Genomic DNA, 26,376 nt, shown 5'->3' on the forward strand with positions numbered 1-26,376 from the left:
CAGTTCTTTGGCATTTTGCCTTTACGGTCCAGAGATATATCTACATCCCTTTACTGCGGTTTCCCGTGGTGATGGTCTCCCTTGCTGGGATGAAGCACAAACTCAGCTCCGTGGACTACAGATTACTGATTTCTGGTGATCTCTGGCTAAGGACATTGTTGGCCCAGCAAGCCTTCATGCTGCACATCTACACTACTGTCTGAAACCCTCAGGCTCTTTCCTCTCCCTTTGGCAGATGAACTGCCTCCTCCCTGCAGGCGCGCTCTAAAGGAATAACAAAACCCAATTTCTTCACCTCTCTTCCACTTTCGGCCCACCCCAACCTTGCTTCTCTTTGTCACTTCTCCTGCTCAGCTCATCAGTGAATTCCCACTGTGATGCTAAAGGGAACTGGGTTTTTTAGCCCTCAGCGTACATGAATCCCAGCAGTATTGACACGTCAGCCTCTCTTTCCATTTGGTTTGTGGGACACGTCACTCTGAAAGCGTTCCCTGTCTGCTTTGCAGGCCCACTTCTTCTGCCTGGTTATTCATTGAGGGAATTCTTTAATACTTGATCCTGGGTCCTCCTCACCCCACACTCCCTCCTTCAGCAAATCTCATCCACACGTGGCTTGAATTTCCATTTATCTAAAGGTGGTTTGTTCATTTGTGTTTCCTACCAGCTCTAGATCCACATGTTCATGTATCATTCACATGATATCTCAGGGATGTCTCAAAAGTCACTCATGCTCCACATGTCTCAGTTGAAATTGTGAACTGCAGTATGAAGAGGGCCACAGCAAGGAATGGAGGGAGGCCTTCAATCCAAGAGCACGTGAAGAAATGAGTGCTGCGAACAGCTACATAAGCGTGGAAATGGGTCCTTCCAGTCAAGCCTCAGATGAGACTCCAGTCCAGGCCAACACCTCAGTTGCAGCCTTGCAGAGGACTCCTGACCCATGAAAACTGCAATAACAAGTGGATGTGGTTTTAAGCTACTAAATTTGTGGTAATTTGTTACACAGCTGCTGCTGCTGCTGCTGCTAAGTCACTTCAGTTGTGTCCAACTCTGTGCAACCCCATAGACGGCAGCCCACCGGGCTCCCCTGTCCCTGGGATTCTCCAGACAAGAACACTGGAGTGGGTTGCCATTTCCTTCTCCAATGCATGAAAGTGAAAAGTGAAAGTGAAGTCGCTCAGTCATGTCCGACCCTCAGCGACCCCATGGACTGCAGCCTACCAGGCTCCTCTGTCCAAGGGATTTTCCAGGCAAGAGCACTGGAGTGGGGTGCCATTGCCTCCTCCACTGTTACACAGCAGTGGATAACAAATACACCCTCCATCACCAAGTCCTACCAGCTTTATCCCCTGACCCCCATGCCCAGCAAGTCTGTGTCACCAAATGACAGCCTCCTTTTTGGCTTCCGCTTCAGGCCTTTCCTGAACTCATCTTTCTCTGTCTTGTCCCAGCACATTTTCTCATGTGGGTCCTTTGGCTTGGAATCTTCTTCTGTCCCCGCTGCTTCTGGGAAATCTGATGTATTCCTCAAACTTTGGTCATCAGTTACTCAGGAAAACCTTTCTTGAGTGTCCTAAGTACAATGCCCACTTGACACCTCTCCTCAGTGGGTTTTGTCATGGTTGCAGTTTTACAGTTATTTATGTCCTTTTGTCCTTAGTGACTGCATCTTCCATCAGAATGTAAGCTGTAGGGGTCAGGAACTATGCTTAGTTTTGCACATTACTGTACCCCCAGCACCTGGCAAACAGTAGATACACTGGCTAGATGAATGAATGATCAAATGGACAAATGAATGGATGGATAAGCGTGTCTATTTTTTAAAGGAGTGTAATTTATTTATTTATTTTTTAAGGAACATTTTATTCATTTGACTGCCGCGGGTCTTAGTTGCGGCACCCGGGATCTTCGATCTTCCTTTGCAGCACGAAGTGTCTTTAGTTGCAGCAAGTGGAATCTAGTGCCCTGACCAGGGATGCAAACCAGGTCCCCTGCAATGGGATCACAGAGTCTTAGCCAGTGGCCGACTAGGGAAGTCCAGTATGTCCGTTTTTGATGCTCGGGGTTTAGGATACAAGCCTTCCTACCTCCAGAACGTTGGGAATTTTGGAGCCAAAAGTGCTGCCTCCTGTGCCTCACTCAGGACGACCCAAACTAAGTTCAGTTTTGCTCTTGGAAAAAGATGGTTAATCTCTGATTTTGAGACCTTAAACTGTCTAGCAATAAGAAAGGTGCCTGATGTCCTGGACATGTTCAGCTGCCTGAGCAGCAGATGCTATTTTCCAGAGTTTGTTCCTGTTCCCTGTGCTCCTCTAAATAGGATTCTGCCACTGCTGCCATCAAGAGGCAGGCTCTGAGCCTCCTCCCCTCCAAGCTGGGTGAGCTGTGCCTACTTTGACCAACAGAGAGAGTGGACGATGCACATTACATGTTTTCCAAGTTTAGGTCATAAAAGACCACACAACTTCTGCCTGCTTCTCTGAAATGCTTGCTCTTGGGGAAGTCAGTCACCAAGTAAGAAGTCCAGCTACTCTGAGGCTGCTTGGCTGGAAAAGCCACACACATAAGCACTGCATTCAACGACGCCCCTGATGAGCTGGCATGGCCAACAGCCATCAGTGAGTGCCAGCCCAGTTCAGTGAGTCATCTTGGACATCCATTCCAGGGGACCCTCACGCTAGGATTCTGAGCCCCAGCCAACATCTGACTATAACCTTATGAGAGACCCTGAGCAAGGACTGCCTGGCTAAGCCCTTCATGAATTCTGACCCACAAAATCACAAGCTAAATAAGGTTTCTTTTTTAAAAGTGAAGTATAGTTGATTCGACCATAACGCATCAGTCTCACTTTGCTGAGTGATTGAGTTTCATATATATATATATGTATATACATAGACGTGTTGGTGGTCACTCAGCTGTGTCTCTTTGCAACCCCATGGACTGCAGCACGCCAGGCTTCCCTGTCCTTCAGTATCTCCCAGAGTTTGCTCAAACTCATGTCCACTGGAGTCCATGATGCCATCCAACCATCTCATCCTCTGTTGCCCCCTTCTCCTCCTGCCCTCCATCTTTCCCAGCATCAGGGTCTTTTCAAATGATTCAGCTCTTTGCATCAGGTGGCCAAAGTACTGGAGCTCCAGCTTCAGCATCAGTCCTTCCAATGAGTATTCAGGATTGATTTCTTTTAGGATTGTCTGGTTGGATCTCCTTGCTGTCCAAGGGACTCTCAAGAGTCTTTTCCAGCGCCACAGTTTGAAAGCATCAATCCTTTGACACTCAGCTTTCTTTATGGTCCAACTCTCACATCTGTACATGACTACTGGAAAAACCATAGCTTTGACTACAGAATTTTGTTGGCCAAGTGATGTCTCTATTTTTTAATATGCTGTCTAGGTTTGTCATAGCTTTTCTTCCAAGGAGCAAGCATCTTTTAATTTCATGGCTGCAGTCACCATCTGCAGTGATTTTGTAGCCCAAGAAAATAAAATCTGTTACTGTTTCCATTTTTTCCCCAACTATTTGCCATGAAGGGATGGGACCTTATGCCACGATCTTCGTTTTTTGAATGTTGAGTTTTAAGCCAGCTTTTTTACTCTCCTCTTTCACCTTCATCAAGAGGCTCTTTAGTTCCTCTTAGCTTTCTCCCATAAGGGTGGTGTCATCTGCATATCTGAGGTTATTGACATTTCTCCTGGCAGTGTTGATTCCATCTTGAGCTTCATCCAGCCCGGCATTTCACGTGATATACTTTGCAAATAAGTTAAATAATCAGGGTGACAATATACAGCCCTGATGTACTCCTTTCCCAGTTTGGAACCCATCCATTTTTCCATGTCCTGTTCTAACTGTTGCTTCTTCATCTGCATACAGGTTTCTCAGGAGGCAGGTAAAGTGGTCTGGTATTCCCATCTCTTGAAGAATTTTCCAGTTTGTTGTGATCCACACAGCCAAAGGCTTTAGTGTAGTCAATGCAGAAGTAGATGTTTTTCTGGAATTCCTTTGCTCTTTCTATGATCCAGTAGCTGTTGGCAATTTGATCTCTGGTTCCTCTGCCTTTTCTAAATTCAGCTTGTACATCGGGAAGTTTGCAGTTCACGTATTGTTGAAGCCTAGCTTCAAGAATTTTGAGCATTACCTTGCTAGCATGTGAAATGAATGCAGTTGTGTGGTAGTTTGAACATATATAGAGAGAGTTTTCAGATTAATTTCCATTATAGTTTATTACAAGACACTCAGTTAACTCCCTGTTATACAGTAAATCCATGTTGCTTATCTATCTTATGTATAGTAGTTTGTAGATACAAACCAATCCCATACTACTAATTTATCCCTCCCCCTTCCTCTCCCCTTTGGTGACCATGTTTGTTTTCCACATCTGTGAGTCTGTTTTGTATATAGATTCACATGGATTATTTTTTAGGCTCTACATATAAGTGATATCATTTAACATTTGTCTTTCTTCACTAAGAAAGTAAGTCATTTGAGTTAATTCACTGAGTATAATGGGTCAAGTGTCGCTAGTGGTAGAGAACCCGCCTGCCAGTGCAGGAGACACAGGAGATGTGAGCTCCATCCCTGGGCTGGGAAGATCCCCTGGAGGAGGGCATGACCAGCCACTCCAGTGTTCTTGCCTGGAGAATCCCATGGACAGAGGAGCCTGGTGGGCTACAGTCCATGGGGTCACAGTCAGACAGGACTGAAGCGACTCAGCACACACGCACGCACCAAGTAGAATACTCTCTGAGTCCGTCTGCAAATGGCAATATGTCATTCTTTATACGGCTGAGTAATATTCCACCATGTATATATACCACATCTTTTTAAGCAGATCGTCTACTGATGAGCACTTGGGTTGTTTCCATATCTCAGCTATTATAAATAGTGCTGTTGTGAATGCTGGGATGCATGTATCTTTTTTTTTTTTCAAAATCTACAGAGATTTTATTGAGCTCACCTTCTAATGGAGTTAATATTCCCATCCATGCTTCCTCCTGAATAATGCTGGAACCTGTCTCTTATTCTCTGAAGCCAAATCTTCACCCTCTTTTTAACTGGATGAATAAAACACCTTGCAAATGATTCCTTTTTTTTCCTTTACTTTTGTGTGTGTGTGTGTGTTTATTTTGTGTTTAATAGATTTCTATTTTATTTTTTTTTACATTTTTTTCTTTTTTAAATTTTATTTTATTTAACTGTACAATATTGTACTGGTTTTTCTATATATCAAAATGAATCTGCCACAGGTATACATGTGTTCCCCATCCTGAAGCCTCCTCCCTCATCCCTCCTCATACCATTCCTCTGGGTCGTCCCAGTGCACCAGCCCCAAGCATCCAGTATCGTGCATCGAACCTGGACTGGTGATTCGTTTCATATATGATATTATACATATTTCAATGCCATTCTCCCAAATCATCCCACCCTCTCCCTCTCCCACAGAGTCCAAAAGACTGTTCTATACATCAGTGTCTCTTTTGCTGTCTCGTATACAGGGTTATTGTTACCACCTTTCTAAATTCCATATATATGTGTTAGTGTTTTTCTTTCTGGCTTACTTCACTCTGTATAATAGGCTCCAGTTTCATCCACCTCATTAGAACTGATTCAAATGTATTCTTTTTAATGGCTGAGTAATACTCCATTGTGTATATGTACCACAGCTTTCTTATCCATTCATCTGCTGATGGACATCTAGGTTGCTTCCATGTCCTGGCTATTATAAACAGTGCTGTTATGAACACTGGGGTACATGTGTCTCTTTCAATTCTGGTTTTCTCAGTGTGTATGCCCAGCAGTGGAATTGCTGGATCATAAGGCAGATCCTATTGCTGGATCATAAGGCAGTTCTATTTCCAGTTTTTTAAGGAATCTCCACACTGTTCTCCATAGTGGCTGTACTAGTTTGCATTCCCTTTTCTCCACACCCTCTCCAGCATTTATTGCTTGTAGACTTTTGGATCACAGCCATTCTGATTGGCGTGAAATGGTACCTCATGGTGGTTAGTATCTTTTTTAATTAGAGTTTTCATATTTTCCAGATATATGCCTAGGAGTGGGAATGCTGGATCATATGGTAGTTCTGTCTTTAGTTTTTAAAGGAACTTCCATTCTGTTTTCCATAGTGGCTGCACCAATTTACACCTCCAACAACAGTGTAGGAAGGTTCCTTTTCTCCATACCCTCTCCAGCAAAATAAGTTTTTTTAAGCTGCTAAGTTTGGAGGTGACTTGTTACATAACAGTAGTAGCATGAAGAGCAATTCTGTACCCAGAGTGGGGTCTTAATACACCAAAAACTCAAAATGTACAGTACCGTCCTGGGACTGGGCAGCAGGCACCTGGAAGGAGCTGAGAAGACTCTTGGCGGAGCCCTGATGGGCCGCAGGCTGTGGATGATGCTCAGAGTGAGAAAATGCCGCTGGAAGATGGAGGAAAATTACCACTAGACACTGATGGAAAGCTTAGCAAACTGTTGCCTGCAATAGTGTAGGAAATAGGAAACTGTGCCCAGTGAACTTCATGGTTCTGGCATAGAAGATTTCCAGGAAAAATACTGGAAGTTCCAGCTGCGCCTGAGTGACAGGTCTGAAGCAAGCAGGACCAGGCCAAGCACAAATGAAGAGGTTGTCATAAACTGCCGGTTTGGGGCCCACAGGAGGCCACACCGATAGCTGAACAACCTGGTTATTCAGCCTTGTTTTGTGCACTGTGAGCAAGGACTGGAAAAGGAAGAAAATGACAAATAACTCCTGTTTTCTGTGGCAATGGGGAAAGGAATTTTATAGCGACTCTGGTTTGGGGAAATTTGAGTGTCAGAAAATCTCTCACACTGTGCAAATTTAATTGGCAGTGCTATTTTTATTGTGAAACGTGTCCTTTAAGAAAGGGGGAGAAGGACCTCCCTGGTCATCCAGTGCCTAATAAGACTCCACCTTGCAATCCCTGGTTGGGTAACTAAGATCCCACATGCCGTGGGGTAACTAAGCCCACACACTGCAACTAGAGTGGCCGTGTGCCCCAATGAAAGATGGTGTGGTGAAGATCCTGTACACTGAGACTTAAGACCCGATGCAACCAAATTAATTCATTAATTAAAAAGCGGATGTGGGTTCCGTTCCTGGTCAAGGAACTAAGGTCCCACGTGCCTGGCACACAATACAGCCAAAGCAAAGTGGGAGGGGGGCAGAGAACTGAGAACACCACGTGCCTGTCTGGGACCAGGCACTGGCCTCTCAACAGCTTTGTGAGCAAAGTCATATTGGCGATGGACAGGGCGCACAAGGTGTCCCTCGAGTCTTCAGGTGAGAGCCAAATAGCAGGTGTGTGAAAAATTGACCTAAGGCTGAAGAAGGAACAACCAGGAAGGAAAAGCTGCTGTTACCTTTCCGCATTGCCACAGAAGACAGAACAGTTATTTGTCTTGTTTTGTTTGCTTTTCCAGTCCTTTCTCACAGTGCACAAAACAAGCCTGAATAACAGTTGTGCAATTATTATTGCTGAATTCTTGCAGTTCACACAGGGCCAGAAGTAGTTCCTGTATCCACTAGTCAGAGTGGAAAGTCTTCTTTGAAAACTGGCTGTGATGTTGAGATGCCAAAATAAATTCCCTGTGGGCAAAGGGCAGAGCTGGAAGGCATGGGTGTAGGGCAGCTAGGCCTCCACAAGGGGTAGAGAGGACTTGGGTTGGCAGGTGGGACAGTTAACTTGGGATCACTTCATAAGGGTCCTCAATGCCAAGAGGGTGAGTGAAGCTCTATGGAATCCTAGACATTTTTACCATTAGCAAAATCTCAGCCTCCCACAAGGTGATGGGTGTGTGCAGCCTCTCCTGCCTTTACCTACCTGCTTTCCCCGACCCCTGCGCCATCTTCAATCTGTAGCCATTCAGAACTACAAAACCCTATTAGGCCAGAAAGAGCCCCGGAGGCCTTGTAATCCCACCACTCCGCATTAGACAGGAAATGTGGCCCACTCTGAGACCCCCTTTTTTCAGATTCAACTTATTGGCTTCTCTTGATCTGAATGTTGGGGTGCCCAAGGGCCTGGCCCTCTCTTCGCTTCAGTTTCCTGTCTTCAGAAGTCATCTTCATTCGTTCTGTGGCTTTAAAGACCCCAATATTCTGATGACCTGTCCATGCAGGACTCTTGTCCTGACCTCTTCTTGGAACTCTGCATACATGCATACAACATACACCCCCAGCCATCTGCTCACCATCCCCGCCTGGACGGCTAACAGACATCTCGGATTAAACACGTTCCAAATACAACTCCTGCTCTTTTCCCAAAACGTGTCCTCTCCAATCTTTGCATCTCACCACCCACCCAGAGGATCCTGTGGAAACCCAGGTGTCGTCCTCCATTCCCACCTTCTTTCACATGCGTGTCCAGTGCAGTGGGAGGTCTTGCCTGTCCTTGGGAAGCTTGGACATCCCATTTCTGCCACCGTGATGGCACACACCAAACCCTGCTATTTCTTTCCTGGATGAATGAGATTGTCTTCTCTTAGACTCCTTGCCCTCCTGATTTCCCAGAAAAGGAGAGAAATCTTTGAAAACATGACTCAGTCCATTGCTCTCCTGGCTCTAAGTCTTCCAATTGCAAGACCCTCATCGTGGGCATTTAGGTGAACAATAGCAATTTTATATTTGTGAATATAATTTGACTTTCCATAAATGAGACTTGGTCAAACATTTTCTGAAATTCTTTAACTAGAAAAATAGATTTACCATGAAACTTTCATCCTCTATTCACTTAATACTATGAGAAATAGCTAAAAAAAAAAAAAAAAAAGCTCATCATTATTTACTTCTTATATAAAAAAAGTCTTTACTACTTTATCTCCATTGGGTACATAATTTTATGCTATTTTGAGTAATTAATTTCTGTGGGTTTTTGAAAAACAATCATTGGAGTATAATTGATTTACTGTATTGTATTACTTTCTGTTGTATAGCAAAGTGCATCAGTCATACATGTACATACATCCCCTTTTTAAGATTCTTTTCCCATGTAGGTCATTACGCCAAAGAACTGATGCTTCTGAACTGTGGTGTTGAGGAAGACTGTTGACAGTCCCTTGGACTGCAAGGAGATCCAACCGGTCCATCCCAAAGGAAGCCTGTCCTGAATATGCATTGGAAAAACTGATGCCGAAGCTGAAACTCCAATATGTTGGCCTCCTGATGCAAAGAACTGACTCATTTGAAAAGACCCTGATGCTGGAAAAGATTGAACGTGGGAGGAGAAGGGGATGACAGAGGATGAGATGGTTGGATGGCATCACTGACTCAATGGACATGAGTTGGGTAAACTCCAGAAGTTGGTGATGGACAGGGAGGCCTGGCGTGCTGCAGTCCATGGGTCTCAAAGAGTCGGACACGACTGAGCTACTGAACTGAACTGATACATAACAGAGCTTAAGGAGCTTCCTTTGTAGCTCAGTCAGTAAAGAATCTGCCTGTAATGCAGGAGACCTGGGTTTGATCCCAGGGTCAGGAAGATCCCCAGGAGAAGGAAATGGCAAATCACTCCAGTATTCTCCCCTGGAGAATCCCATGGACAGAGGAGCCTGGTGGGCCACAGTCCATGGGATTTCAAGACTTGGACACGACTGAGCAACTAAACCACCAACCACCACCATACATAATAGAAGATTTACCATTTCAGCCATTTTCTTTCTTTCTTTTTTGCCACATCATGTGGCATGTGGGACTGAACTCGGGCCCCCTGCAGTGGGAGTGCGTGGTCCTAACCACTGGCTGCCAGGGAAGCATGGTTTCACCATTTTTAAGTGCACAAGTCAGTGGCGTTTAGCACACTCACAATACTGTGCCACCATCGCCATCTATTTCCAGAACTTTTTCATCCCAAACAGAAACCCTGTGCCCGTTAAATGACTGCTCCTTGTCCCTCCCTCCCCCGAGCCCTGGTAACCCAGTTCTGCTGTTTCTGTGGATCTGCCTGCTCTAGGTGCTCACATAAATGGAATAATAGATCATTAGTTCTTTCATGTTTGGCTTATTTCACCTAGCAAAATGTTTCTAAGATTCATCCTTCTTGTAGAATGTATTAGAATTTCATTAATTTTTTTTTTTTTTACTAAATAGTATCCTATTGTATAAATATACCACATTTTAACATTCATCTACTGAGGGACATGCATTGTTTCCACCTTTTCTCTATTGTGTATTGTGTATTCCCAAAGAAAGGCAATGCCAAAGAATGTTCAGACTACTGCACAATTGCACTCATCTCACACGCTAGCAAAGTAATGCTCAAAATTCTCCAAGCCAGGCTTCAACAGTACATGAACTGAGAACTACCAGATGTTCAAACTGGATTTAGAAAAGGCAGAGGAACCAGAGGTCAAATTGCCAACTTCCGTTGGATCATCAAAAAAGAGAGCTCCAGAAAACCATCTACTTCTGCTTTATTGACTACGCCAAAGCCCTTGACTGTGTCAGTTCAGTTCAGTTGCTCAGTTGCGTCCGACTCTTTGCGACCCCATGATCCACAGCATGCCAGGCCCCCCTGTCCATCACCAACTCCCATAGTTCACCCAGACCCACATTCATCAAGTCGGTAACGCCATCCAGCCATCCCATCCTCTGTCGTCCTCTTCTCCTCCTGCCTTCAATCTTTCCCAGCATCAGGGTCTTTTCAAATGAGTCAGCTCTTCACATCAGGTGGCCAAAGTATTGGAGTTTCAGCTTCAACATCAGTCCCTCCAATGAACACCCAGAACTGATCTCCTTTAGGATGAACTGGTTGCATCTCCTTGCAGTCCAAGGGACTCTCAAGAGTCTTCTCCAACACCACAGTTCAAAAGCATCAATTCTTTGGCACTCAGCTTTCTTTATAGTCCATCTCTCACACTGATACATGACCACTGGAAAAACCATAGCCTTGACTGTGTAGATCACAACAAACTGTGGTGGAAAATTCTTAAAGAGATGGGAATACCAGACCACCTGACCTGCCTCCTGAGAAATCTGTATACAGATCAAGAAGCAACAGTTAGCACTGGACCTGGAACAACAGATTGGCTCCAGATCAGGAAAGGAGTACATGAAGGTTGTATATTGTCACCCTACTTATTTAACTTATATGCAGAGTACATAATGCAAAATGCTGGGCTGGATGAAACACAAGCTGGAATCAAGATTGCTGGGAGAAATATCAATAACCTCAGATATGCAGATGACACCACCCTTATGGCAGAAAGTGAAAAAGAACTAAAGAGCCTCCTGATGAAAATGAAAGAGGAAAGTGAAGACGTTGGCTTAAAACAACATTCAGAAAACTAAGATCATGGCATTTGGTCCCATCACTTCATGGCAAATAGATGGGAAAACAGTGGAAACAGTGAGAGACTATATTTAGGGGCTCCATAATCACTACAGATGGTGACTGCAGCCATGAAATAAAAAGTGCTTGCTCCTTGGAAGAAAAGTTAATACCAACCTAGACAGCATATTAAAAAGCAGAGACATTACTTTGCCAACAAAGGTCTGTCTAGTCAAAGCTGTGGTTTTTCCAGTAGTCGTGTATGGATGTGAGAGTTGGACTATAAAGAAAACTGAGCGCCAAGAATTGATGCTTTTGGACTGTGGTGTTGGAAAAGACTCTTGAGAGTCCCTTGGGCTGCAAGGAGATCCAACCAGTCCATCCAAAAGGAAATCAGTTCTGAATATTCATTGGAAGGACGGATGCTGAAGCTGAAACTCCAATACTTTGGCCACATGATGGGAAGAACTGACTCATTTTTGAAAAGACCCTGATGCTGGGAAAGATTGAAGGCAGGAGGAGAAGGGGACAACAGAGGATGAGATGATTGGATAGCATCACAGACGTGATGGACATGAGTTTGAGTAGGCTCTAGGAGTTGGTGATGGACAGGGAAGCCTGGTGTGCTGCAGTCCATGGGGTTGCAAAGTGTCGGACATGACTGAGCGACTGAACTGAACTGAATTGGTTTGAGTCCCTATTTTCAGTTCTTTTGGGTTTTTGCCTAGGAGTGGACTTGCTAGGTCATAAAATAGTTTTAGTATAACTCTCTACTACTACTACTACTACTAAGTCGCTTCAGTTGTGTCTGACTCTGTGTGACCCCATAGACAGCAGCTCACCAGGCTCCCCCATCCCTGGGATTCTCCAGGCAAGAACACTGGAGTGGGTTGCCATTTCCTTCTCCAATGCATGAAAGTGGAAAGTGAGAGTGAAGTGGCTCAGTCGTGTCCGACTCTTCACGACCCCATGGACTGCAGCCCACCAGGCTCCCCCATCCCTGGGATTCTTCAGGCAGGAGTATATAACTTTCTGGAAACTATCAAACTGTTTCCCACAGTGACTATAGAATTTTACATTCTAAACAACAATTGATTTCTCTATATTTGAAACAAAACTTTATGTATACCTACCTGTGAAATGTTAAAATTCATATTAATTTAAATATATTTGTAATAATTATATAATTCATTAAATACATATTTTAAATGTATACTAAATTGTTTTAGACAAATATGGTATCTGTAGTATCTACAAAGTCAAATGGTGTAATACTTCAGAAAAGAAGAAAAATATATGCAGAAATGTATCAAAATTATAGGGGATAATTACAGATTGGAGTAGAAAAACAGCATTCCAGCAACTAAAAATGAGGGTTCCTTAACACTGACATTATTAGAACAGAACTACCATCAAATTCAGAGTTAAAGATTCTTATTTGGGAAATAAAGAGAAATATTAGAAATTTCAGTGAGTGTGAGCAAAAGAAAGAAGATGCCATTTTGAAATACATTTTTAACAGTTTTATATTATGGTTGCTACTTTGTGATAATAAAAATGATTTTAATACAACACCGATCCAACAAAGGAAAAGGGTATATTTTAGAGAAGCTATTTTAAAGAAGCTATTTCACATGATGGCCAAAGATTCTTCCAAATTTCTTTTTTTACTATTATAATGGCAAATAAATTCACTGTGACTGGTTCATTTATTCACAAGTGTCTTTATTTTTTGTGCATGTTTCCCCACAATAATACAACAGAATCAAATTTTTGTAACCATGAAAAAGGTTTCAAATATTAGAAAAATTTAGACAGAAGCTGTGACCTTGAAAATTTGATGTCTCATCGTGATGCTGTCTAAAATGGAAAGTGTTTCTGAAAAATATTCAAACTGACAGTTTAATAGATGATGTTTTGCAGAAGATGACAAAATCAAAGAAACAAAAATCACAATATATTGAGTGGTTTTAGATGTTACACTTTGAAGAAAACAATTTAAATCTTAAGAGAATCACAGGAAATTGTTGGAAATCCATGTGCCTGGTCTAATAAAATTCAAAACAAGTATACCATGTTACAAGCAAATCACATGAGTTCTGAAATACTGTCAATAATGGAGCAAGTACTTTTTATTTTTTGCTTGTACACAAGATGTAGCCCATCGTGAACAAGCATGTCTGACCACGAGATCTGCTCACACGAAGAACAATGTCATAACAATAAAGTAAGTTGTACTGACTTCATTGAAATGAAAGATGAAACTTTCTAAGTCTAGCTTATGAAATTAGAGGTTGGAAATAAAATTTAAAATGCCTTTGGCCAGGTATAGTCTAATGGAGAAAATATAGCATGTTATACAAGAGTTTATAAGACATTTTGCCCCCAAATATGATTATGCCAAATTTGTGCTTCCTCAGCTCATAAAAATATGCATAAATGCTGCCCTGGGAAATCAAATGTTAACCATTTTTTAGCATTTATATATATGTATATGGATACATATAATATACATGTATATTTTGTGTGTGAAGTTTTAAAAATGGATGCACAGATGGGATATTCTTATGTCTGTTCTAAAATCTACATTAAAAACACATCCAGATATCCCGTGAGGATCAAGATTAAATGTAAACAAGGTATTTCATATACAAAGGCACTTATACTGAAATATATATTAAATGAAAAGCATACATCAAAAGCATCTTGGCACAAATGCATTATTTTATACAATCTGTGTAGGATGTTATTATAAACCAGTGTAAAAGTTAATGTTTATACAATTAAAAAAAAAGACTATACATTGTTGTACTCTTAGCAGAAGGCCTTTACCTTTGCTTAGAAATAACAGAAACTTTCAATGTTTGATTAATGTGAAATCTTAGCAAAAGATATGGGCTACTGTTTGAACTTTATGAAAGGCAGCTATGCTCACCACTATCTCACCAATGCTGCACTTGAATTTTAAAATTAAAGTATAAAAATTGGAAATGAATCACTAGATGAGTGTCAATTATTATAAAACTGCATATCAAATAGAAATTAAAGAAACTATAGATGCCTTAATTTTCACATTGTAAATGATTATACGAAAAAGTGTCTTACATTTTGAATTTTTAAATGGAGAAAAGTTTTCTACGGATACCTTTTACACAAAGCAGTCACTTACTTGACTCAAATATCCTAAATCCTATATATCCATCTGATATAGTTTTAAGCAGCATGCAGTATCAGTTATTAAATAGTGTTTGCATCTTCTAAGGCTGATTCACAAATTTGTTTAGTGCAATACTTTCCAATTTGGACATGGCCTTGAGAAGGTTGTTAGCATTCCCAGTCACCATGTCATCCTATAAGACACTTCAGTAAGCTGCAGTAAATGAAAAATTAAGATCACTTCATCAAAAGAAATTAGCATGGCAATTCTCTCCTTTCAAAACAAGGTAAGTAGTAGACTTCGGAAATATTGATGAGTTCATTTCCACTAAAACCAGGAAAGCAAGATTATTGGTTGGTTTTTGTATAAATAAACTATTTTGATATATCTACTTTTCATTTTTCAACAGGTTGTTAACTACTTCGGTGTTCTGGGAAAAAAAATATTAGCCATTAAAAATAATTCCCTTTTGCTTTAGGCTCCAGTATTAAATCTGTGGTAGCTCAGATGGTAAACCATCTGCGTGCAATGGGGAAGACCTGAGTTCAATCCCTGGGTTGGGAAGATCCCCTGGAGAAGAAAATGGCAAGCCACTCCAGTACTCTTGCCTGGAAAATTCCGTGGACGAGGAGACTGGTGGGCTGCAGTCCATGGGGTCACAAAGAGGCGAGCAGGGCTGAGCGACTTCACTTAGTACCTCTGTACCAGTATCACAAGGAGGTCACAGAGTGGTTGCCTCTGAGTGGACTGGGGGTCAACCAGTCTGGGGTAATGGGAACACTCAGTATCTCGATAAGGGTCTGAGTTACAAGAATGCATACACTTGTCAAAAGAGTGAATGTTCACTTACAAGCCGGGCATTTCATTGTTTTATATTAAAAGACTATCACTAATGAACTCTAGTTAATGTACATGCTTAAGTATGTAGGGGCAAGCACATTTGAGGCTAAAATTGATTTTGAATGCATCAAAAATAAAATGAATTAAAAGATGGTTGCCTAGATATAACAGTCTAGTAAAACGTGAGCGGGATCATCGGCAGTGGGCGTGCAGGTGTGTAGTGAAAAATCCCTTCCACTTTGTGCTTGCAAATTTCCATAACGTGTCGAGGAAAAAGGGGCTGAGTCCTATCCTTTTTGCTCCCAGTGCTGGCCCACCTGAGGGCTGCTCCGGTCCGGGACTGAGCCTGGCTCCCCTTGCCCGAGTGTCTCCAGGGGTCAGTGCTGGGGCACAGTGTCCCCAGAGTGGAGTGGTCAAATGCCAAGGGGCTGGATGGAGCCCGGGAGGATAAGCAGGACCAGAAAGCAGGACCCAGGGCTGGCCCAGGGGAGGGGTGGCGAGGGGCGGGGCCTGGGGCCCTTCTTCCCGCCTTCCCTCCCCTCTTCCCTTCCATCTTGTCAAGCCAGGGCAGTCAAGGTTGGCAGGTTTGCCGGTAAAGAAAGAGCCAGTCCTTTTTAACTTACACAGCCCACAAACAGAAAAACAGCATGAGGTGCCAGCTCCTGGCGGACCCTGGGCAGGGGACACCAGACAGGGACACCATGCAGCTTCGGGACACCATGCGGCTGGGGCTGCCCTGCCTCACCCAGCCCCTCTGGCTCGGCCTCCTGGGGCACCCGGGGCGCCCAGGCCTTGGCGGAGGCTCTTCCCAGGCTCTCACCAACACCGAGATTTAGCTGTGGTTCAAGCCTTGACTGTGTGGCTTGTGCGGGCCCCTATGCTTCCTTCTCGGATTTCCCCTGTTGCTCCTCCACTCCACGGAGACTGGGGGCCTGATCCTGCTCTGATAAAAATGCAAACAGCTCCTGAGCTTAAGGAAAGCGGCTCTGTCTCCCGTAGGAGGCGGGAAAACCTAGTAAGCAGAGGCCCGGGGAGGGCTGACGCAGGGGCGGCATGGACAGAACAGTGTCCACAGCGCACCCTACAACTCTCTGGGTACATCTATCTCAGGGTGCGACAGCCCAGGCTACAGTTTCTAAAACGAGAGAAAAACACACAATTGTCACACTGGACACAGTATGACCGTCTCTGGAGACCCAGGCCTGGGGGATGGTAGGAAGAGCGCAGAGTGGGGCGGGGGTTTGGCCCCCAGGGGCCCCCACTGGATGAGCACCCTGCGAGGCCCCCCAGGGTGAGCGGAACCTAACAGCACAGAGGGACAAGCTGCCATTGCAGACGGGGGTCACGGGGGGCCTGTCCCCCCGGGGAGGTGCGCTCTGAAGAGGCCCACGTGGCCAATGGATTGAGCCCTCCGGCAACATGGAGAAAAGGATGACGTTCCCCTAGTAGCTCGTGAGGAGCCGAATCCCGCCAACGTGAGTGAGCCTGGACCCTCCAGGTGGAGCCTGTGCACGGGCCACAGTCCCCGCCGACACCCGGGTACAGCCTCGCAAGACCTCGAGGCAGAAGCCCGGGCCGGTCTTGGCTGGATCCCCGACCCTCAGAAACTGAGATAACAGAGCTGCGTGGCCCTGCCACGCGCTGGGACAACAGACAGCCGTCTCATCCTCTGCACTGTGAGCTCCCTGCTCTAGGGCCCAGGGAAGGCAGGGGGCGCGTGGGGACTGGACCGCGTGGGAGTCTGCCCAGCCTTCCAACTGCCAGGGAGCTGGTCCGGGAAGCTGTTGGAGGAGGAGAGGTGATGCAGGGAGGCCGACAGGAGGCAGGAGGGACGTGAGGAGGCTCCAGGAGGGCGCCCCCAAGCCTAGCCCTCAATGGGACGGGCCCTTGTGCTCTATTCCAGCCCCCCTCCTCGGACCCTCCTGGTTCTCCAGCCTTGGGGACTAGATTCCCACAGGAAAGTCCTCCTCCACCCGTCCTGCAGGGCTCCCAGGCCACCTCCTCCAGGAAGCCTTCCTTCAGGAGCCTGCTGTCAGAGGCCACCACACCTTTTCTCAAACCCCCAGCTCTCCTGTTCTTCTCCCATGGCCTTCGTTCCTCAGACACGAATGCTCAGGAAGTGTCTGCTCCTCTAAAATCACATTTTCCTTAAGGGCAAGGCCCCGCTCCCCCGCACATGGTACAATCGTCTGCCCTCCTCCTGCTTACAGGGTGCAGGCTGCCCCCTGAGACTTGTTCTCAGCTTCTCCAAAGCAGGGGGTGCCTCCTGCCCCTCCACCCCGGACCCTCCTCGGCCTGCAGAGGGGCCTGGTGGGGAGGCCTGGCTACAGACCGGGTCCACAGGAAAGTCTGCGGGGAAACGCGCAGAGCTGGGCTCCACCGGGGTTTCTGGGCTCGCGGCCCACCTGCAGCGGTGAGGGGCCATCTGTGCCCACGTGCCAGCTCGCACGAGAAGGGTGCCTCTCCCTCCTGACCTGGGCCAAGCATAACCGGCAGACCCTGTGCTCCTGCACTAGGGGCTCCCCTGCCCCTCAGCGGTGTCCACGGGGCGGCCCCTGCTTACCCATCCGAGTCAGGACCAGCAGGCCGGTCTGTGCGCAGCGGGGAAGAAACGGGGTGCGGACCACTGTGCCTCCTGCGGCTCTCCTCCTGCCTCCCCGGGGCTCACCTGGTACAGTCGGCACGTGTCCTCGGTGCCCCCGAAGCCCTCTAGGCAGGGGGACTGTGGCAGCCTGGACACCTTTCTGGGAAGCCAGGCGCTCAGAGCCTGCGGGCGGAGGGGCAGGGAGGGGGCGTCACGTGGACTGGAGGCACATGGCCGCCCCCAGTCAAGCCCACCCCACGCTGGGAGGAGAAGGAAGGCTACAGGAGAGGCCAGAGCAGAGGAGAGGCTGGGAGAGTCCAAAGAATGGGGAGGACAAGAGGGAAGAGGATGACGGAAGAGGCAGGAAAAGAAAGAATGAAGGAGGCAAAACAGTGGGAGGGGCAGAGGGGTGAGTGGGTACAGAAAGGGGATTTGGAAGGGCTTTACTCCCACCAGGGCTTCCTGGTGGCTCAGACGGTAAAGCATCTGCCTGCAATGCGGGAGACTCGGGTTGGATCCCTGGGTTGGGAAGATACCCTGGAGAAGGAAATGGCAACCCACTCCAGTACTCTTGCCTGGAAAATCCCATGGACGGAGGAGGCTGGGATGTTACAGTCCATGGGGTCACAAAGAGTCAGACATGACTGAGCAACTTCACTTTCTTTCTTTGCTCCCACAGTCGCATTTCATGTGCAAAGCAAAGCCAGTGCTATTGTTAAGGCCATCTGAACCCTAACCCACTCCTTCCCAGGACAGCCACTGGCTTTTGTCCCCATCCATGAACATCATCCATTCTCCGCTCAAAACACAACCTACAGAGAGAGTTGTCCTCTATAATCAACTTACTGAAATCTGCACCCTGCTTCCACACCATAACGCCCTGTACCCACGACCTGATTTATAATTTTTCTTGGCACGAACATACCATCTGCCAGAGCATGTATTTCTTGTCTGTCTCCCTCATTACAGTATAAACTTGAGAAGAAACTTTAGCCACTAGAATGCTGTGCGCTGTGCTCAGTCGTGTCTGTCTCTGTGACCCCACGTGACCGGAGCTCCAGAGAGGACTGGGAGAAGCCAGGGAGACCACAGAGCAGTAAGTCCAAGGAAGATGTGGGCTGCAGCAAGATGTACAGGGTGGGCTGCAGAGAACAGCCCTGTCTACAACTTGAGAAGGAATGGGGGAAGAGGAAGCAAGAAAACTGGACAGAGAACAGTGTCTTAAGAATGACATTCTTGATAGTGTCGGATGCTCTAACATTTAGGACTTCACCAGAGACTGCCAGAAGCTTCCAGTAGAATGGTGGGAAACGGAAAATGGTGAAATTTTGTTAGGGGCAAGCAGGTGAGGAAATGAAAAAAGTTTAAGAATGGAGACTATTCTCAAGAAACCTGTGAAGGAAGAAACAGGCAGACAGTTAACTAGGAGAGACCCGATTAAGTCTGAACAAGTTTCCTGGGATGGAGCTGTCGGGGTGAGAGACCATGGGCTGGCCATTGACTGAGATGTCTAAGAGACATACACAATTTCCCCAGATTAAGCTGGGGTGGGATCTGGAGGGGAGAGGAAGATGGTGCCTGAGTGTCATCTGTCGACAATGGAGGGGTAGAATGACAGCAACTAGGAGCAGAACAGATACGGCCAGAGTTACCATCTTTGGGCGGGGCGGGGGTCAACTTTTTATACCGGGATGGAAAAGCAAAACAGCCTGGGAGCTCCCAAGAGGAGCTAAAAGGCTCTGGGTCATCCGTTTTAAAATCTTATCCCTCCTCCTTTCAGACCCACTTAAGCCCAGGAACTGTCTTTAATTACCTGATGAGCTCCGCGTGTCTCTGGCTTGTCCTTTGCTAAGCACCTCCTGGATTGTCGACCTCTGGGATGTATTTTAGCAGCCTGGGGCCTCTGTGGGTTCTTGTTTGTCCAGTTCCTCGACAGTAAGGCTCTGGTCGGTCTCATCTCTGTGATCGCTGCACATAACAGGTGCTCACTGCAATTGTAGAGTGAACGCTGGGCAGAGCTGAGGCGCGGTCACCAAACGGTCTGTAAAACTCGTCTTTCCTCCTCGAGAAAACTGCTTCCATGTCACAGCCTGAAACGACCCCCTTCTTCCTCGACACCAGTCGCTGTCGGCTTTGGTCGCACTTCCCGAGAGGCCGGGGCGCTTTTAATACTCCCGACGGCCAGGTCTCCAGGTGGCCCGAAGTGGTCGGGGGCCCTGAGCTGGAGCCGCGGGCGGAAGGCCAGAGCGGCTGGGCGCCGGCGCCTTCATCGCTCCCTTTCCTGGTCCCGAGGATGCGTAAGGGACTGCAGCCCGGCCTCTACTGACCGCAGAGCCGCTTAACCGACCGCGCGAGACCCCCGGGCGCCGTTGGGTTCGTTGGGCTCCTGTTGGAGCTCCAGGCAGCGGGGGGAGGAGCCACCAAGCCGCAGAGGCCCCTGGGAGTCGTAATTCTGACACTGCCTGCAGCGTCCTCAGGGAAAGGGAGATCAAAGGGCTGGAACTACATTGTCCAGAACTCACCGCGTGAGCGTGAGGGCGTGGCGGGGGCGTGGCCAAGAGTCTGTCGCCTCCGAAAGCTCCGAAAGTGTCCGAGCGCCTCTGGGTGCTTCCCGAATACCTCCGAGCGCCTCCGAGAGCCTCCGGGTGCTTCCAATACCTCCGAGCGCCTCCAGGGCCTTCGAACATCTCTGAGCTCCAGCGTCCGACAGCAGGGCGCCTCCGAACGCGTTTCTGAGCGGGGTGGGGTGGGGGGCGCGGACGGACGAAAATCAGTTGTTCTTTGGCGGTGGTTTGTGATGCCCATCTCACGTCTAAATGTCAACACTGAGTAGACAGGAGAATGCAGGGAGATCAACAGGATGGAAATGGACTTGAGCTCGAGGGCACTTGCTATTGCTAAGTCACTTCAGTCGTGTCCGACTCTGTGTGACCCCATAGACGGCAGCCCACCAGGCTCCCCCGTCCCTGGGATTCTCTAGGCAAGAACACTGGAGTGGGTTGCCATTTCCTTCTCCAATGCATGAGAGTGAAAAGTGAAAGTGAAGTCGCTCAGTCGTGTCCAACCCTCAGCGACCCCATGGACCGAAGCCTACCAGGCTCCTCCATCCATGGGATTTTCCAGGCAAGAGTACTGGAGTGGAGTGCCATTGCCTTCTCCGTTGCACTTGGATGTAACCAAATAAATGGACCAGATGGGCTTACTGGGCAGGGGTGACAGGGAACATTTCTGAACTCAACATTCAGAAAGCTAAGATCATGGCATCTGGTCCCATCACTTCATGGCAAATAGATGGGGAAACAATGGAAACAGTGACAGACTTTATTTTGCGGGCGCTTCAAAATCACTGCAGATGGTGACTGCAGCCATGAAATTAAAAGATGCTTGCTCCTTGGAAGAAAAGTTACGACCAACCTAGACAGCATATTAAAAAGCAGAGACATTACTTTGCCAACAAAGGTCCATCTAGTCAAAGCTATGGTTTTTCCAGTGGTCATATATGGATGTGAGAGTTGGACTATAAAGGAAGCTAGGAGCTGAAGAATTGATGCTTTTAAACTGTGGTGTTGGAGAAGACTCTTGAGAGTCCCTTGGACTGCAAGGAGATCCAACCAGTCTATCCTAAAGGAAATCAGTCCTGAATATTCATTGGAAGGGCTGATGCCGAAACTCCAATCCTTTGGCCACCTGATGTAAAGAACTGACTCATTTGAAAAGACCCTGATGGTGGGAAAGATTGAAGGCAGGAGGAGACAGGGACGACAGAGGATGAAATGGTTGGATGGCATCACCAACTCAATGGACATGAGTTTGGGTAAACTCCAGGAGTTGGTGATGGACAGGGAGGTCTGGCGTGCTGCAGTCCATGGGGTCACAAAGTCGGACATGACTGAGTGACTGAACTGAACTGATTTTTATTATTATTTTTGACGACATACATCATGTGGGATCTTAGTTCCCTAACCAAGGATTGAACCTGTGCCCCGAGAGTTGCAAGCACAGAGTCTTAACCACTGGACCACCAGGGGAACTCCAGGGAGAGACGTTTAAAAGCAAAGGTACACACTGGACAGGAGACCTAGGTGTGAGTCCTAAACTGTCACCCCTTGACTAGGCATGGGCCCTGCCAACCCTAAGAGAAAACAAGAATAAGCTTGGGGTTCTGGAGCAGGAGATGTGGGGGCTGGGCTCCTTGTGGCAGGGACTGCAATCAGCTGACCGCATGACCTGCAGGCCCTGACCCAGCCCAAGAGGGTGGGCTCCCTACACCCCAGCTGCCTGTATCCCTCCTTCCAGGGTTGCTGACCTCCTGGGCTCAATTTGGCCTAAAGTCCAAACTGCCTGGGCCATGAACTGGGTGAGTCTCTGTGTCCCTGAGGTCAATGGCAATGGGGGAGCTCGCTCTTCAGTAGAGAAAAGTAACCACCTAAGTGGACAGATGTCTACACCACGCTCATGGACCCAGCAGGCTTCTGAAAGAAACTTCCACACCACGTGGCTAGCAGTCAGGCATCCGTTTTATTCCCGGAAGTTCACAAACAAGAGAATGGTCTGGGAACCAGCCGTTTCCCTTCTCCTTAGTGACTCTGGAGACAAACTCCATGCTTGAGTTTCCATCACCAGAACACACACAGTTCCCAGGGAGAGCAGGCCAGGTCCAAGGACCTGCAGGGGAAACCCACGTGGAAAGGCCTGGCCACAGCGAAGTGGAAGCACTGTCCACCACGAGATGGACCATGGGGCGTCCATCACCACTGCCTCTACACTTCTTTGTTTGTTGGCAGTGAGAAGTTTTAAAACCACTCACGGCATTAGATGTGGGGAAAATGTGCTTGGCTTTGTATTTATGCATTTGACTGACACCTTAACACCACAGCATTCAGCAATACTTCAGAAGGGTAACTAAGTCTCCAGAATGCTTTATTTAACACAATTGTAACCATCGATGACAACCTAATACACAAGCTCAAGTGTGCTAAATGCAAGACATACCGAGAACACTGTTCTCTGTGGCAGCTCTGGGCAATCCTGCAGAACGCCTCCCGCGTGTCCTGGCTGAATGGCCAGGGCTGCCAGGGCCTGAGGTCTCCTTCTGCCAGGACACTAGTGCCCAGCACCAAGGAGAGGCTCAGCTCCATTCCATCACCTCTGTCCCCAGACCCACAGGGTGCCTGAGAAGTCTGGGGCAGGCGAATCCCAGAGAATCCTGGGAGCCCTACAAGATTCCTCCTCCCTCCACCCACCAGAGGGCTGGGGCGGGGGAATGCATAAACATTCTTCCTGCAAGTAAAAAGGGGCCTGGCTGGACTGGTTATGCGGGACTGAACAGCAGGACGGGGAAATATCCAGAACCCTGCCCGCCACATCTGGACCCCAGAGAGGAGGGAACGGAACCTGGGAAGGCAGGGCCCACCCCGCGGGCCCCAGGTTGGCGTTGGTCACCAAGGCCTCCAGACACTCTGGGCCAAGCGGGCAGAGGTCAGGCTGCCCAGGGCTGCGGGGACCGAGTCAGTCCCCTCGGCAGGCGGGGCCCGGCTCAGTTCAGCCTCGGGGACCTCCTCCAGGTCTGAGGACTGGTCGTCCCCGGAGCCCCGAGGGCTGGGCAGCGGGGACTCCAGGGCGCCTCCTACGAGCCAGTTGCTCCGCCCGGGAGCTGCGGGCGGCGCGGACAGGGCGTCCCCCAGCAGATCGCGGAAGCTGCTGCCCTCGCGCAGCGGCATGGACTCGAGCAGGTGGTTCAGGAGCTCGGCGGCGACGGTAGCGTCAATGGCCTGGCACGTGGACACGAACGTGTGCACTTCGTGCATGCACTGGATGTAGCCGGCGGCGAAGCGCTCGCTGGCTTCCGCTTGCAGCTGCTCGCGCTCTGCGCTCCGAGATGGGAGGGGAGAGAGCCGCGCCGGGTCCAGTGAGCGGCGAACTCTGTGGCCCGGCCCGCCCGCCCCGCGGGGACGAAGCTCACCCAGTAGACGCGAGGGGCGCCCCGTGCCCCGGGCCGGGGAAGTCCTCGGTGGAGCCGCGCCGCGGCAGGCCGGGCGAACGCTCCCCACGCACCCCCGCCCGCCGCGCTAGCCGCCGCCACTCACCGCGCGCCCGGCCCCGCAGCGCGCCTTGCACGCGCCGCACCGTGAGCTCCAGCACCTCGGCGTTCTCTAGCTTGGCCTGCACCTGCGCCGCCGGGGAGGGGAGGTGAGGCGAGGCCGGCCCGCGGGCCCGCAGACTCTAGGCATCCCCCATTCCCGACCCCGCTGGCCTCACCTCGGCGCCCGCCAGCAGCAGCCGCAGCTCCTGCAGGCTCTCGTTGATCCGTGCACGCCGCTTCTTCTCCACCAGGGGCTTCCGGGCCTGCGGGAAACAAGCAACTGAGTCCCGGCCCTGCGTAGCCCCCCGAGCCCTCTCTCTCCCTCGCCCATCCGCGGATACAGCCAGCACCTTGCGGTCCCCGCGCGCCTCGCAGCCGTCCTCATCCTCCCTGCCCGCGCGGTCCCGGCCCGGCGCCAGGAGCGGGGCCATGACGCGCACCGCCGGGAGCCCGGCGAGCGCTAGAAGCGAGCGCGCCCCTCGCCGCGCAAGGCCCACAGCCGCCGCCCTCGTCCACTCGCGTCTGCCGAGGCGTCCTCGCACCAGCCGCCGATCCCGCTCCTTTTATAGCGCCTTATTTGCATCTCAATACGCCAATTGCTTGTGCGGGCCAATGGCAGAGGCCCCTTTGTCCGGCCCTGCCGCCGGGGTCCGCCAGCAGCTGGCGGGGCGTGGCCTGCAGCCGGGGACTAGCGGGGTGGGCGGGGGGGAAGCCCAGCTGGGCCTCCGAGCGACCCCCGCGTTGGCGGGGGCTGTGGGCACCCGAGGGGGCGATGACCACGAGGGCTGTGGCCCCGGGTGCGCTTGTTTACCTCCCGACCCTGAACAGGTCTGCTGCGCGCGCGAGCAGGAGCGCACCCATCCGTTCATCCATCCATTCGCGCTTGACTTCCTTCACCTAAGATGCCACGGGAGGGGGACCCTTCAGCGCGCGTGCTGGGGTCCTGGAGGCTAGAGCCACAGCAAAGACCGAGGTCTCCGAAGCTGGAGGGGGCCACAGGTCCGGTCTGGGGAGGCTGTAGAGTCCCAGGGAGGTGAGGGCCTTAAGGGCAGCAGGGGTGGGAGCGAGCCCCTGGCCCCTCTCGTTTCTAGCGGACTTGAGGGCCCTCATACCAGGGTCTCAACGCCGCCTGCAGCCTGCTCGGGGATCCTAGTGGGGCGGGGTCCGCAGGCCCGCCCTCAACAGCTCCATCTCTCGGACCTCTTTCTCTGGTCATTGGTCCTTTCCCGGTCCTCATCGCCCTCCCATCTCCTTCTCGGCCCCTTCGCTCCCCGACCCCCTTTCACCTTCTTTCCCCCTCCCTCTCCTCCCTCAATATACCAACCGCCGCCCGGCCTTCCCTCCCCCGCCCCTCCCCCACCTTATCTGGTTTTCACCACCTACCCCCTCCCACCCCCCGTCCCCAACCCAAGCTCGCCCTGCCCCATCCTGCCCTCCCTGCCCACCCACCCTTCCCTGTTCCCACACCCCTTTCCGTTCGGCCCGGCTCCCCTCCCCAGCCCCTGGGCTCCCTTTCCCCCCAGTCCTCCCCCTCCCTCCCCCGCCCCTCGCCGGGCTGGCGGAGGCCGCCGTCTGGTCCCCGTAACTTGATGCCCGTGACAGTTGGCAGCTGCAGCCGCTTCGGCAGAGAAAAGCGGCAGCCCAGCCAAGAGCGACAGGTGTTGGCCGCGCCTTTGTCTCGGCCGCTTTGTCACCAGGGCGGGCGCGGGGGTGGGTGCGCCTGTGTCCGCCAGACGACCGCCACCCCCAGGGCCGGCCGCCCATCTGCCGGCCCGGCCTCTTTGAGGGTGGGGTGCGTGGGCGGTGGGGTGGCACCCTGGGGACCCCAGCCTGGCCCCAGTGCTGAATGCCTAGGTCCACGCCCTCTCCTGGCAAAGCCGGGACACCAATTTGCCTTCAGGGCTTATACCGGGCACACAGAGAGCCTTATACCTGGAGCGCCTGGAATCTCCCTTAAAGGGCTCCTTCCCTGCTGTTCAGGCCGAAGCTCCGTTTCCATCTTCCCGGTGGAAGGACCTGCACCCTTGCCGGATCTGCTGCTTCCCTCCCGGGACTGGGACTGTCAGGGTCTGGTTCTGTGCCCCTCCAGGTTATAAGCATACTTGGCTAGGGGTACTCTAAGCAGGACCCCGTCACAACCCCCAGCACAGAGCCTGGTGAAGCAGAAGCCCTTGGGTGGGGAGGGAAGATAGAGCGTCCGGAGCCTAGCTGGAGGGAGCAGGGGAAAGAAACATCCAGGGACGGCAGGTGGCCAGGTGGCAGGACTGGGCTACAGACGCCCACCTGGGCCCCCACTATCTGAAGATGGTTCTGGCAGCCCTTCTGGTGTCTACTTCACTTCAGGTTCCCCGTCAGAGGGATCTCCACAATAGGACAGGCTTGATGAGAGTTCTGATGGTTCCCAAAGGTGGCTTGGCAGGTAAAGAAC

The 26,376-nt window shown here is 49.6% G+C and overlaps 1 protein-coding gene and 1 long non-coding RNA gene across 3 annotated transcripts; both read right to left on the minus strand.

Moving 5' to 3' along the window:
* Positions 1 to 12,989: 12,989 nt before the first annotated feature.
* LOC138987270 (uncharacterized) lies at positions 12,990 to 20,317 on the minus strand. Its single transcript, XR_011463768.1, has 3 exons — positions 19,680 to 20,317; positions 17,846 to 18,049; positions 12,990 to 17,063 (listed from the first exon to the last, which is right to left on the minus strand). It is a non-coding gene; the product is annotated as an uncharacterized lncRNA (long non-coding RNA).
* Positions 20,318 to 22,407: 2,090 nt separating this feature from the next.
* Positions 22,408 to 25,182, minus strand: HES6 (hes family bHLH transcription factor 6). 2 transcript variants are annotated; one of them, XM_070365446.1, is made up of 4 exons: positions 24,299 to 25,182; positions 24,125 to 24,211; positions 23,953 to 24,034; positions 22,408 to 23,732 (listed from the first exon to the last, which is right to left on the minus strand). In XM_070365446.1, the coding sequence occupies exons 1-4, from the start codon at positions 24,377 to 24,379 to the stop codon at positions 23,305 to 23,307; spliced, it is 678 nt and encodes a 225-aa protein (XP_070221547.1). In that variant the 5' UTR covers positions 24,380 to 25,182; the 3' UTR covers positions 22,408 to 23,304. The 2 variants fall into 2 exon arrangements, with proteins under 2 accessions (XP_070221547.1, XP_070221552.1); XM_070365451.1 differs by having other exon boundaries at positions 23,454 to 23,732; positions 23,993 to 24,034.
* Positions 25,183 to 26,376: the final 1,194 nt, after the last annotated feature.

The sequence above is a fragment of the Bos mutus genome, chromosome 3, assembly GCF_027580195.1.
Source record: "Bos mutus isolate GX-2022 chromosome 3, NWIPB_WYAK_1.1, whole genome shotgun sequence".
Taxonomy (NCBI): Eukaryota; Metazoa; Chordata; class Mammalia; order Artiodactyla; family Bovidae; genus Bos; species Bos mutus.